At 35.3% G+C, this 15,068-nt stretch overlaps 1 protein-coding gene across 1 annotated transcript in view; it reads right to left on the reverse strand.

Annotated features, from left to right (window-relative positions):
* Positions 1-15,068, reverse strand: part of MED13 (mediator complex subunit 13) — a 118,892-nt gene that overhangs the window by 39,916 nt on the left and 63,908 nt on the right. Inside the window, exons 10-16 of the mRNA XM_006832362.1 lie at positions 10,143-10,356; positions 8,286-8,367; positions 6,131-6,252; positions 3,701-3,791; positions 3,351-3,565; positions 2,881-3,077; positions 1,263-2,176 (exon numbers count right to left, since the gene is read on the reverse strand). Coding sequence (XP_006832425.1) covers positions 1,263-2,176; positions 2,881-3,077; positions 3,351-3,565; positions 3,701-3,791; positions 6,131-6,252; positions 8,286-8,367; positions 10,143-10,356 — 1,835 coding nt within the window. The remainder of the gene's footprint in view (positions 1-1,262; positions 2,177-2,880; positions 3,078-3,350; positions 3,566-3,700; positions 3,792-6,130; positions 6,253-8,285; positions 8,368-10,142; positions 10,357-15,068) is intronic.

Raw genomic sequence — 15,068 nt, forward strand, 5'->3', positions numbered from 1 at the left:
AGTGCCATCGAGTCGGGTCCGACCCATAGCGACCCTGTACAGGGTTTCCGAGGGTGTAAATCTTTACGGGAGTAGAAAGCCTCATCTTTCTCCCGCGGAGCGGCTGGTAGTTTCGAACCGCTGACCTTAAGGTTCGCAGCCCGATTCGTAACCACTACGCTACCAGAGCAGCTTCCTGTGCCACTTATAACAAACTACAAAATCTTTACATAGTCCTTAAGACTCCACATATGATTTTTGTGCTTGTTAACCTCTTGTTGTTGTTGTTGTTGTTAGGTGCCACTGAGTTGGTACCGACCCATAGTGACCTTATGCACAGCGCTGCCGGATCCTGAGCCAACCTCACTACTGTTAAACTCCCCATTATTCAATCATCCCAGTCAAATCAGTCTCCTTGCTGATATATCACATACATCCCCAGAATTTTTGCACTTTGCATCTTAAAAATTCTTCCCACAGTCAAAAATTTTCTCTAAGAAAACATTCCCCCACTTTTATGTAGGACTTTCCTTAAAATGGTACCTCCTGAGTAAGTTCTTCTGACATTATACCTAAAATAACACTTTTGTCTTTTCCCACTCCTTACTCAACATGCTTGTCATTCATTATCTGATATTATATGCTGCTCTTTGTTTGTTATTTATCTTCCCACTAGCTAGACTGAAGCTCAAAATCAGCAGGGAATAGATCTTTGCTTAATTTTGCACCAAAAAAATGAAGCCTAACATACACTAGATGGTCAATAAATATCTTATGAGTGAAAGAAACGTTGAATAAAAGACACCTAGCAATTTTCTAGTTATTAACATGTGAAGAGTGTCTTATACTCCTACATAAGTACATAATTACAGACCTAGAATAGTCGTACTTTTATTAGTGAAATTAAACCAAACTGCTGAGAAATTCTCCCTATAAAAATGTCAACCTTTAAGTGTCTCTATTAGTTCCATGAAGGAGCCCTGGTGGCACAGTGTGCTAACTCAAAGGTAAATGGTTTGAATCCACCACTTGCTCTGTGGAAGAAAGGAGGAGTCTGCTTCCATAAAGATTTATAGGCTTAGAAATCCTTTGGAACAGTTCTACTCTGACCTATAGGGTCACTATGAGTTGAAATCAACTCAATGCCAGGGAGTTTGCGTATTTTGTTTCTTTTATTGGCCACATGGTTAATTGTATTTAATATATTTTCCTACAAAAGAAAAGCAAATATAATGACACAACTACAGGAAAATAGACAAAAATTATTTTGTTAGTATACTTACCATTTCTTTTGGACCAGGGATGTAAGCATGAACTTTTCACAAGTGCTTCATCAACTTTTCCTCCTGACATATTATCCATGAACTGACGCCCATGTTCTAATGCCAAGTAACAGTCACTGCAACAGTCCCGTTCTTCAACTCGTACCCAGTTGTTGATTACACCAATTTTGGGAAAAGGCTCTTGATCTGCTGCTCCAAAGGGTGAAAATAAATTAGTGCACTGATCTTGTAGTAATAATATCAACTCATCAGGCAATTTTTCAGATTCCTTTAGTCCTCCATTAACATGTTCTGCAGAGGTGGCCCTGAGAGCTTCAAAACGCTTTTCCGCTTCTTTGCCACATTCTGTGTTGTGTCCTATGATATCTAGTTCATCTTCAAGAAATAATCCTGAATTGTTTCCAAATTTTCTGTTCATGACAGCACTGAATCCGCAGGTACACCTATATTGGATTTCCTGCGCTGGATCTGGAATGTAAACTCCAACATCGGCACCCTTGATATTCATGTTGCAGACACAGATACAACAACTATCAAAGTTACAGTCTTTAAACAAATTCATAACTGATTCTGAAAGGATGAGGTTTACATAAAGACTGTGTGCTTCAGGGATAGATGGAACAGTTGCAGGTTCAACAGAATTAAGGGGTCTGCATGTGGATGGGGTAGAAGCTGGTGAATACAAATCTGAATTTTCATATTTGACTGAACCTTGAGCACTAGCAGGTCCACCAGCACGAGGAGTTCGAGGAGTCCTTGGAGTCCTTGGAGTCGGAAATCTAGGGGTAGATGGAGAAGGAAGAATTCCTGCTCCACCATTACTAGGAGGTGCACTGCTAGGAGGCATCCCAAAAGAAGTGTGAGTTTGAGGTGTATATGCAGGGCCATATTCTGGATCCATGGTACTTCCGTCACTAGGGTCATCAGGCAAAAGAACATAACATACATATAAAAAAGAAAAAGGTGTTATAATGTGAAACACAAGTAAAAAGATTCCAAATGTTTTTTTTATTAACATTAAAAATTATGGAAGAGTTGTGCAAAAATTATATATATAATTAAGACTTAATTCTGGTTAACATAGCCATCCTAAATTACTGTTGAGAGCTGAGAATTAACCATCTCCAAAATTATAAAGAAAATCTGTAAACTTACCTACACACACACACTTATATTTACTATCTAAGCATGTCCTGTATTATAAACACACATATTTCATCAATTCTAAGATGCCAATAAACATAAAACACATCCAGATTTTAAGAGACATTCACTTAGGAAAGGAACAACGGCAATGTTAAGATGATATCAATTATGAAATTATCAATTCAAAGTTGCTAAAATATAAGAAGTATGTGAAATACAGCAAATGTGCCAATGGGAGTGATTTAAAATTTTATACTAAAAGAAAAAATGCTTCTGAGGTTAAGTAAAGCATAATGGCCATAAGGTTCCAAGTTTCTCTATATTCAATTATTACCGAATCCTCTAGTAACTAAAAAGAAAGTTATAGAATTTTAAAAACCAGTATAAACTTTCCAGCATACCAAGTACTTCCAAGAAAAATATTAAAAGATATACAAGCATTTACTCATTGAAAATGTAACATGAATCATACCCCTCTTTGATGAATGGCATAGCAGGCCCTGAATGAAGCAGTTCCAATTTTCCAACAGTCCAACCCTGACGGTAAACACACTCTTCTGGTAATTTGATAGGAGGCAGGCATTGGCTTGGTAGACTTTTTAGAGGTGCAAACATGGAACAGCCCACTAGAACTTGACAATTCTCAGGCTTATAAACATAAGAAAAATCCTATAATATAAAAACCGTAATATTCAGTATATTAATTTCTGGCGGCAGGGTTGTGAGGGTAGGTGGGTGGAGGGAAAGCTGACACTGGTTCTTTCTCCTACTTTAAACTAAATAATGAAACTGTAAATATAATACTCTATTCTTTTAAAAGACACACAGTGTCATCATTACAATTCAGCATTCAAATTTGTTAACAAAACTCTAATTACTATGAAAACATTTCTGAAAAAAGAAAATTAAACTGTATAATATAATCAGTGAGTCAATATTTACCTTAATTTCAGAAGGTTTGGGGCTACAGAACCCCTCATCAACCTCAATTTTGAACTGTGCTCCTATATTAGAATTATTTCCTTCTAGAATAGTTCCTCCAGGTACTGCATCCACACTACCATACTCTTTATTATTCATATTCATTGGAGAAAATCCCATAATATGCTGTTCCAATGATGGTGGTGTAGGATACATCTTATGAAGATCTGCAGTACCTATATTTAATAAAACAAGCATTTTAACATGAGACTAAAGAAAGAGGTGAGCTGTGTTTAAGTAATGGGAAGGAAAAGCTTTATTGAGATTATAAATTTACATATTTATCTGGAGCACAGATTTGAAAAGCTTACTTATGCAAGATAATGGGTCCAAATTTCCTGCTTTTGATTCCTTGCAGCTGGATTTATCATCTGATCCATTCACTGACTTTTTAGATCCAGGCTATTTAAAAAAAACAAAAAAAACAAAAAAAAAAAACAACAACATACACACATATATTTATCAGAAATTTTACATCAAACAATCTCAAAACAGTCATTATTCAGATACAAATGAAAAGTAAAGTCTAAGAAAAAAAAGTAAAGTCCATTTCTCAACAGTAACATTTTGAATTTATGAAAGATACCAGATAAGCTTTAAAGACACAGAACACATCAGGCAATCACTTGCCCAAAATTAGTTTCTTTGAATATTTATTTGATAAGACTCCAGGTAATTAACACTCCCAATTAATAGAGGAAAAGGTCCCTCTAAAAGAAATGGCCAATAATTTCAAAACACAGAGGAACAGGAGTAGCCTACATGTTATTCAAATATAAAATAAGAAAAATTGCAATTAAGTTTGCAATTACCAAAGAAACTGGTTCTTAGTAAAAGAAGATACTAGTAAAACATTTTTCTCTTTAAACAGAGAACTTTAAAGTATCCCATATAATCAGTCATCCAAGTTCTTGTTCCACTTTTACTTTATTTTAATAATCTCCTTACCCCTGCAAAAGGGATAACTAAGCACAAATTTTAGAAAGATTCGATAGGACATAGTAATAGGATCCCTAATAAAATCAGTTTTAATATACTGATCAAACAAGTGAGCATTTATTTCTAAGCAGTCATCAATGTTTTTAGAGCTGACACCACTGGTCCCACGTCTGTTGCTAGTCATTTTGGCATCAATATGCACCTTGCACTCTGATTATCTTTTCCCATCAGAGAGATCACAGCTGAAGTATGAGCGGAAGCAAAGGAAACAAATAAGTCTATCAAAGAATCCCTGGACATAGTTGCCTAGTAAGCAGCACCCTGAAATATACCTTATTATAGGGCACAGAGTAAAAGTTTGTACATAGACTCATCAGTCTTTTATCATCTAACTGAAGGAACCAAATGTCTATGTTGTTGTTAAGAGTTATCAAGTCAGTACACCAAGCCACGACAACCCTATATAAGGTTTCTGAGGTCGTGAATCTTGGCAGGAGCAGAAAGCCTCATATTTCTCCCAAGAAATGGCTGGTGGGCTTGAACTACTAGCCTTGTTATTGGCAGTTCAGTGTTTGTCGTATAGAGCTACCATGTTTCCTAAATGCCTTTGGTGGTGGTGGTGGTTGTGTGCTATGGAGTTGGTTCTCTGACTCTTAGCGACCCTGAACAGGGTTTCTGAGGCTGTAAATCTTTACGGGAGCAGAAAGCCTCATCTTTTTTCTCCTGCAGAACGGCTGGTAGTTTCAAACTGCTGACCTTGAAGTTAGGAGCCCGATTTGTAACCACCATACATACATATGTAAAGATCTATATATTCATATGTATGTATAAGACATATTTGCTATGTGACGATTAAAAAGCCTGTATGTTGTTATTAAGTGCTGTCGAGTCAGTTCTGACTCAAAGCAACTCTGTATCGGGTTTCTGAGAAATGGCTAGTATGTCTGAATCACCGACCTTGTGGTCAGCAATCCAATGTTTATCCTATAGCGCTATATCCAGTTCAATAGCAATAATGGGAGCCTTAATTTAGTAGAACGATGCCATCAAATATCTGATGGTAAAAACAAGCTATATTATATAGGCCAATAAAACCAAATGTAATGGACCATTCATGTTTCCAAGCTGCCTTTAAGTAGATGAAAAGGAAATTCCCTTAAATGATACTGCAGCACGTAGTTCTTTAATTTGTCAGAGGATTGACATTCTACAGCATCTCACTTTAAGCTTTCATTTCTCTGTAAATGGTGTTAATGATTAAATATTACTTTTTCTTTTTCTTTGTTAGAAATATGCATATGTCTTACAGGAACAGCTATGATGCCAAGCAAATCTGAAGGAAGTGGTATTCCTTAATAAACCGACAAGGCACATAATTTTAATATTCGTTTATTAATATATAGTCTCTAGAAAAGTCAATCTCAAGGGCATTTCTCAACCTAAAAGCATAAAACAGGAAAATAATTCTACTTCCTAAGAACTGCAGTAAAAGAACATATGGTAGAGCTCAAATTAAGCTTAATTATATGTATCCTCAAAGCACACAAAAGGAAAATAAATCACTTCAAAGTTTGTAGAGGACACTATATTCAGAATGTTCAAATGAGACTGAAAAACAACAACAGAAACCCTAATAATTAATGGGATTTCATTTTAAATATTTTACAGCTCATGTTTCTACACTTTCTATTGCTGAAGACTAAAACATTAGTACCCAAATCACAGATTACTTTTTTGTGGGGTGGGAGTAGCTGAGACTTTCAAAAAACAAATTATAAACCTAATATTAAAGGGATACTCACTGTTAGCTCATCTTCATCAGAATTGAAGAGATTATCGAGGTCAGTATAAGATACAGCAAGGTCTGAGTCATAAATCAAACTGGTTGATGGAGGACGGGCATGACTAGTAGGGCGTGGAGCATCTACATATGTCAGTCAAAAAAACAAAACCTCTATCACTGCCCAATAAGTATCATTCTATTAGTTAAAACTGTAATCTTACATTTATAAGAGAGGTATATAACAACAAAAAAAGATACTTTCTTTTGTAAATCAAGAAAACTTTTTTCACAGCAAATCAAATTGTAGATAATAACAGCACCTTCCTGGAAGCTAACCAAAGGCTCTAGAATCCATAACATAGTGAAAATATTATACATAAATAATGAATACATCAGATAAAAAATATAAACACTCTTAGAAAAACTGAGTTAAACAATCACATTTTCCTATCTTCCTTAAATGCAAATGTACAGAACAATGATTAAGAGCTTTGACAGATTACTAATTTGACAGACTACTTAATCTCTACACGCCTATTAATAGCATTTCTCAGGAACTAAATGTGATAAAATGTAGGTAAAGCACTTTGTCTAGTGCCATACATATAAGCACTGAATAAATACTACCTCTTTATTAACCTTTATTAACCTTTCAGTTCCAGAATTCTATTTTGCTTTAATTTCCACCCCCAAAATTGGAGGGAAAAAAAATACATGACTATTTAACTAAAAATTTTAACTACGAATGGAAGTTTAAGTCTACTTACTGTCTCACATGAGAAAAACATGCAATTGCCACTTGGTGCACAACTTTCTAAAATCATCCTCTAGATGTCAACTGACTTTCAGAACATAAAAATCATTTTCCCAGTGGCTCTCTAAAGACTGACCAGAACAGTAGAGTTCTGACAGAATCATGAAAGATACTTATTAAAACGTATATTCGCAATCTTCACCTCGAGATGATCCAAAATGTGGTTCATGGTCTACATTTTGAGAAAGCCATACATAGATATAAGGGTGTTACATACATGGAGGCTTCTAAAGGTTCATGGAAAAATGGCATTAACAGTAATGGAATTTTTCCATGAATTTTATGAAGCCCCCTTAAACTCCATATATTCTTGAGTCTACTGTGGTGACTTATAGGCTGTTATGATCCTGGAATCTATGTCACAGGTATTTCAAATACCAGCAGGGTTACCCATGGTGTACAGGTTCGGTGGGGTTTCAAGACTGACTGATGAAGAAGAAACCTTAACAATCTCAATAACATACCATCCAATATGATGCTGGAAGATCACTCTCATAGATTGTTAAGGCATTCAAAATACACAAGGGCCACAACACTGGAGTGAAGCATACCAACAATGGTGAAGATGGCCCAAGACTGGACGTTTCATTTTGTTACACATGGAGTTTCTATGACTTGGAGCCATAAAAGTCCATGGCAGTTAGTAAAGCTAACAACATATCCTAGGGTATGTAAATGAACCAAAGAAGCCAAATGGTTAATTCACCAAGCCACTAAATTTACCTCCTTGTTTGAATGACTTTTTCCAAAATTATTTTTATTTCTGGCCTACCCTCTTTATTCCAAACATTGAAACAAAATTTTGCCGCACTCTACCCAGCAAATATACCAAAGGATGACTTTCTTTGCCCCCATCAAAAGATAAATGGATTTCATAAAAGAATATATTGTTTTTCTATTCCATTCACAAGGAATACAAGTCTAACATATTGAAAGGACAGACCTGACCACCATTCCCCTATTTAAAATTTTTTTTACTAAGGAGGTACTCAATATTTAAGTAAATTAAGCAACAGTTCTCCTAACCTGATGTGGGGGGATAGGGGGGAGGAGAGAGAATAGTACAATCTCTTTTATAAATAAGTCTTTAGATTTGAGAGGGACCTTACACAATGAGCTAACAAAAAAATAAGGGGAGAACATTTTTTATTTGTAAAGAAGAAACTGAATTTCGACAACTCTAAACAATTTCTACCACCTGACCTCACTTCTCCCCATAAAAGATAAACAGTAAACACATTGTTTCTAAATTGGTCCCTTTTACATGAAACATAAGCTATGCAAAAAGGAATTTACACAGTCATACAATATCAGGTTAATTTGTAGTAATATTCCCATTATTAGGAAACATATTATTTACCTTGTTTGATAGAGGAACTAAACAATGACATTGCATCTTCTTCATGTGATAACACTGTTATACTAGATGTTCCATCTTCTACCTGAAAACAATATTATATATTAGGGTAAAATATGTAATTTACCAATATTGTTAACGGACAGGGTCGGTTCAGACTTACAGTGACCCTGTACAGGATTTCCAAGGAGTGTCTGGTGGATTTGAACTATGGTTAGCAGTCCAGTGTTGATCCTACAATGCCAAATCTACCAAATGTTCAGTAACTACTGTATGACTTCAGGTGTGGCAATGCAGAATCAGCACTAGACTGCAAACCACAAGGTTGGCAGTTCAAACCCACCGGCTGCTCCTTGGAAACCCTATACAGGATCACTATGAGTAGGAACCCACTGGATGACACTTAACAACAATAACAATAACAATTATGTGACAAGCATTCTGCTAGTGTTCTGCATACATCATCACTCATTCTTACTATAAACTCATGAAGTAAAACAGGTAGATATACTCGGATCTTACACATAACAATTGACTGGTGAGCTTGAACCAGCAGCAACCTTGCTGTTCAAACAAACCTTGCAATCCAGCACGTTAGCCCACAGCGTCACAGCAGGACTCCAACATATACAACAGAGATTCTAAAGATAGTCTATCTTAAGAAATACAGCTGAGAAGCATTGGGAAATGGGATTTCAACCTAAATCTGTCAAATTCCAAAGCCCACCTTCTTCCTACTAAACCTACTGCCTTCCTAGCTATTTCTGCTTTCATATTTATAAAAAGACAACATTTCAAGTTATTGCCTACTATAGTGGTGGTTCTGCTGGTGTGTCATCAAGTCCACTTTGACTAAAATAGTGATCCTGTAGAGGGTTTCTGAGCTGTACATTTTTATGAGAGCATATAAAGCCTCATCTTTCTCCTGCAGAGTGGCTGGTGGATTTGAACTACTGACCTTGCAGTTAGCAGGCCAACATGTAACCTACTATGCTACCAGGGCTCCTTGGCACATAGTGGGGCTAAGCAAATTTCAATGAAATGAATTTTTCATATTAAGCATAGTACAGAATACTAAATACATTAAGCAGGTTTACTGGGTCCTCTATGATTTTACAGCTTTTAATTTCCATGCTTGGGATATAAAGCAAAATTCTTATCAAGCAGTTTTCTAGTTAATAGATTCTCAAATACTTTACCTTTGGTATTTTAATAAAATATTTATACTAAGTCTTACACTTCATTCATGTAACTTGTGAAATTATAAGGGCATCATTATAAGCTCTTGAATAACATATTCAAAAGCATCATGCTTTTCATAAACTCATCGATGTACATTTTATCTTTAGAAACTGGTAATTCACTTACAGCATATTTTAACTCACCATCAAAACACTAACTAAATGCTCTGATTTCAATATTGACAGAAGTTAATAAAACAGAAGGTCTTCGTTTTCCAATAAACAAAGACCTATTACCAGAGACCAGCTATAGTTAAAATTACATATAAACACTTGAGTTTTGTGCCATGTACCCGGTTTACATATTCAAAAAACGTATTCTAAATTAAAATGGGAGTGTGATGACTCGCTAGGCTATGCACTGGATAGTGAACCCTAAGGTCAGTGGTTTGAGCCCATTAATTGCTCTGTGGGAGAAAGATGAGTTTCCCTGCTCCCATAAAGATTTACAGCCTTGGAAATCCTATACAGGGTCACTATCAGTTGGAACTAACTCGATGGCACTTAATACAAATTAAAATCAATCTGATCTATTCTAAAAGAAAATTAGATAAATACAGTACTATATGCAGTGCTATAAAATCAACCGTGACCTCTGGCGTACTTAGATTTCTCTTACCTTATGTTTTTTCCCAGCTTCTCTTTCACTATTTTGTCTATCTTTTTTATCAGGAAAAAGGAATTCCTCATCTCCTTCAACAAATGCATATGGATCAATTTTAGGTTCTTGTTCTGCATCAGATGCTATTGCTGAAAGATACTGATTTTTAATTTGATATTGCTGCACTAATTCATCAGAAACTTTTAAAGGTTTCTTACATTGCACCATTAACCTGCATAAAAAAAAAATTAAAAATTAATTGTATTTATTTCTGCATAAAAGAATAAAGACTGACTTAAGAATAATGAGGTTATGACAATTATTTAGAAGTTATTTAACCTGAACCTCCTCATTTTACAAACAAACTGAATCATAAAAAGGTTATTTGATTTACTCAAGTCACACATTTAGCAAAAGAAAAACGAAACTAAAATCCAGTCTACTACCTACATGCTCTTCCCATCAAAATATGCTTTCATTTGGTAATCCACTGTGTTGTCAAGCATACTAATAGTGTAAGTGGACAAAGTCATTCAACAGAGAGGACTATTAAACTGCTCCTAGACAGTAGTTTCTAAAGTATGAGGTATATGAATATAGTATAAGAGTACTTCTTAAATTATTGGTGTTAATATTTATATAATGAAAGCAGTTATACTTTCCTTACTGTCATGACTAGACATATTTTAAGTTTTAAAACTCTAAATACCTGGTTTGTGTTTCATGAAAATATTAATTCTGACAAGATGTTTTACAATGGCAAAGTGAAAAATTAATGAAAAGTACGTATTAGAAAATCAATTTTTTTATTATCAGTTTTCTGGTTCAACATGGCAACTAAGCATAGGTTTCTACTCTTCCAAAATAATCAATAAAATGACAAAAGACAACAAAATAAGGGAGAAAACAGAGACGTCAGAAAGCTGAACTAGCAGAAACTGACTTGGACCAGAGAAAGCTGAAATACAAGACTGAGGAGGGAGCGCCAACAAGAAAAAAGCCAATTTGTACTGCACAACCCAAAACCCCAAACCAATTCCTCTGGAGACAAATTACAACTCATAGCCTCCCTAGAGGAGAGTGCAGAGCTGCCCCAGAGGGTCTCTGCATTGTAAATCCTTATGACAGCCCACTATCGCATCTTCCTCCTGTATGTGGAACAGCACTGAGTTCGAACCAGTGACCTTTGAGTTAGCAACTAGATGCTTAAAACTCACTGGGTCACCAGGTCTTCTCTAATCTGCATCTCAGACCCTGAAAAGGATCAACACTTTTATACTTTTGACAATCAGGGTGCTCAGTGTGAGTAAAGAATTGTTTATTTTTGTTTGTTAAACTGAGTACCCATACTGCCAGAACAGTAGCAGTCAGGCCTCTAGTCAGATTATGTTTAAAATCTTACAATGGTTCTAAATTAAGTAATTCTAAGTTAAAACCAAAGTTTTATAAATTTCTGGGACTTACAAGATCTGGCTCCTACTTTCCTCTTCACCTTTATTGCCTCATAGTCTACATCTCTTCTCTCTCACACTCATTCTGCTTACAAGAGCCTCCTGATGTTCCTCAAGGATGGCAACACGCTTCTAGGTATTCCCTTTTTTGGAACATTTGCCCACTAAACATCTACATGGCTACTTTCCTTGTTTCTGTTAAGTCTGGGCTTAAATTTATCCAGATAAACTAATCAGCATTGATCCTCCTTACCCTACTTAGTTCCACCACAGCAATTCTCTTTTAACATATATTATTTGCCTATGTTTGACAGCTAACTGTTAATAGAATACAAACTCCTCAAGGACAAGGACCTTACATTCACTGAATTATTCCAAATACTAGAACAATGCCTAGCACAAGCAGGTACTCAATATATGAGGGGGCTTCAAAAAGTTCTTAGAAAACTCCATTCTCTCTTTAATTCCATTTGTCCACTAACTTTTTGAAGCCCTCTAATATTTTGCTAAATAAATAAATGGCCTCTGAAAGCCACACAGGATTGAGATCTTTTGTTGTTGCTGTTGCATTAATAATCCTAAAAAATATCATTTTATGCTTAAACATATACCATTTTTACACATTAGAAAAGAAATATTCTGTCAGTGCTTATGGTTCATGGGTTGTTGTCATTGTTTTTGTTAAGTGCCATTGAGTTGGCATGGGTACTGGGACAAAAATAAAGAGATGTTAAGATTTGAAACAACGAAGGTTATTTGCCAGATTGCAAATTTTCTACTGGAGACAGGAATATAAATTTTAATCATCTGTACACTATTGTTGGAGTCCAGGTGTAGCACTGTGGGCTAATGCATCAGACTGCAAAGTCGTTTGAACTGCAAGGTCAGTGGGGTTCAAGCTCACCAGCTGCTCCTTGGAGACCTATACAGGGCCACTATGGGTCAGAATCAACTCAGTGGCACTTAACAACATACACTATTGCTAGGGAGTGCTGTGGCTCTGTAGGATAAGCACTGGACAGCAAATCACAGTTCCAAGGTTTGAGCCTGCCAGCTTCTCTGCAGGACAAAGATGAGGCATTCTGCTCCCAAGAAAAACTTAAAGCCTCGGAAACCTTATTATACAGGGTTGCTGTGAGAATCTACTCAATGGCACTTTACAACAACAAATACACTACTGCCCAGCACTAGAAGGCACTCGATTAACTAAGGGTTGAAACAGAGGACATCACAAGTAAAACTGGTATCTTCTGAACATGGATCAAATGCTCAAAAACATGTCATTATAATTCCCAATAGGTCTAATCCCCAAACTAAAATCCCAGCTCTTTTAAAAACTTTGTTCCACAGGAACACAATGCTAATACAACTGTCAATTGTGTTTGCTTTACAATGAATTATTCTTACTTCTGTTTTATAACCAGAGCAACATTTACTTCCAAGAGTAGCTTTGGATCCTAAGTAACTGCTGAATAGTGTATCAAATGTTCACTAACATTGTTTCAAAATAGCACTTTTATCTACTTTGACATGAATTTCTTTATCCAACAACCACACAACGTAGGAAATATAGGATAGCCTCTGTGATTTGATGTTGAAATAAAGGAAAAAACAAGTGGTTGTGTTAAGGTCAAAGAGTAGTAGAGTTAGAGCTGGAAAAATTTTAACATTCAAGTTCAAATCATGGGAGGGAGAGTAAATTAGCCCCCTATCACTCCTACCCTAAAAGAAATTACTAATCTTTGTAAATGTGAATATACCAAATATAGTTTCATATTAAGTTGTCTTCTCTAGGAGAAGCATTAAAATGGCCACACTGCTTACATAGGTAGTTGCTAACTACTGTGCAGTAACATTATTAAAAGGACCAATCCTACTGCACAGGGTTTTATTAGGAGTAAGAATGAGCAAACCAAATGCACTGCCTAAAGATAAATTTTTTTGTTATTTTATTGAATTATTCTCACAGACATTGGCATATGCAAAGAATTTAAAATGTAGTCAAGAACATAAGTCATAATAAATAAAAATATAAATTATACACACATTATACATCCTTCTATATTTAAAGTTGATAAAAATAGTGACTTTAAGAGATGACGGATTAGAAACTCAAGGTATATTTCATCACCATCCAATTATATAGTATACATATAATTTTGTGTAAGAATAACATCTCTCCTTTCCTAAAAGGAACCTTCACATATAGCCAAATACTTAACTACAGAAATAATTTCAATCAAATATAAAACTAATCACAGTACAATCTAGAAGTACAGCCATGAAGAGGAAGTTCTGCAAAGTCCAAAGCAAATTTAAATGAGTTTTACATTACTACTAGTATCTCCTTTTCACTATAATTCTGAAGGGCATCTGCAGAGAACTGAACATAACTTATAGTAGTAAGTGCATTGCATTTATTCAATAAAATTCTTCTAGAGACAAGGTTTAACAATGTTTTAAGACTGACAAGTATAGAAAGAAAAAAAAAAGAGATAAGCTACAAAAAGAAATGTCAAAAACAAATGAGTTCAAAGATGTCCTATTTAACGGTACCTTTTCCAGCACATACCCAATATTAAAAATCAATCTTTAAACTGAGTCAAGCTATCTGTCAAAAGTATCTTTATTGAATTAAAAAACATGAAATCAAATCTGAGACTGTTACTTAAAAGATTGAGTACAGTCAAACCAAAGCAAGTTTATTTCATCATAAACTTATTTCTATAAACCAAAGTAATTAGAAATTGTCTTTTAGAAATCAAACAATGTATTCTTTAACTATATACATACAATAACAGTTTGGTAGATTCTTTAGTAGAAAATAGGAGCTAATTCTATTGATCAACATCATGTTCTTCCTCATTTTATTTCTCATAAAACAAACATATAGCCCTTTATTACTCCCCTACTTGGCTATTCAACTGGTTGTAAAGTTCTTTAATGTTCAAATTTATAACATCCATACACCTCTCTCAAGGAACTCTGGTAGCATAGTGGTTACGATTGGGCTGCTAACCTCAAGGTCAGCAGTTCAAAATACCAGCTGTTCCATGGGAGAAAGATAAAGCTTTCTGCTCCTGTGAAGATTTACAGCCTCAGAAACCCTATACAGGGTCGCAATGAGTTGGAAACGACTCCACGGCACATCACCACCACCACCACCACCAAATACTCCTCTGTTTATAATTTCTTAATGAGAGGGCTCTTGTATCACCTTTTGCTTGAGCTGTTCAAAAAGTTCAAGCTGATCTCCTTCCATAGATAGGTTATCTCTTCCTTCATCTAATCTTTTTAAAATGATAAACTAGGTTAATCTTTCCAAAAAACTTTATTTTCCAGACCCCTTTTATCTCATTTGTCTCAGGTAACTTGTAACAGTCTCCCTATTATTTCTAGAATAAAATATAAACTTTTAACAGTATTTTGCAGTTCTACCATATAACCCCTGCAATCACTTCTTAGTTCTAATTTCTCATCATGGTTCACAAAC

Source organism: Chrysochloris asiatica, unplaced genomic scaffold (genome assembly GCF_000296735.1).
Source record: "Chrysochloris asiatica unplaced genomic scaffold, ChrAsi1.0 scaffold00007, whole genome shotgun sequence".
In the NCBI taxonomy this organism is placed as follows: Eukaryota; Metazoa; Chordata; class Mammalia; order Afrosoricida; family Chrysochloridae; genus Chrysochloris; species Chrysochloris asiatica.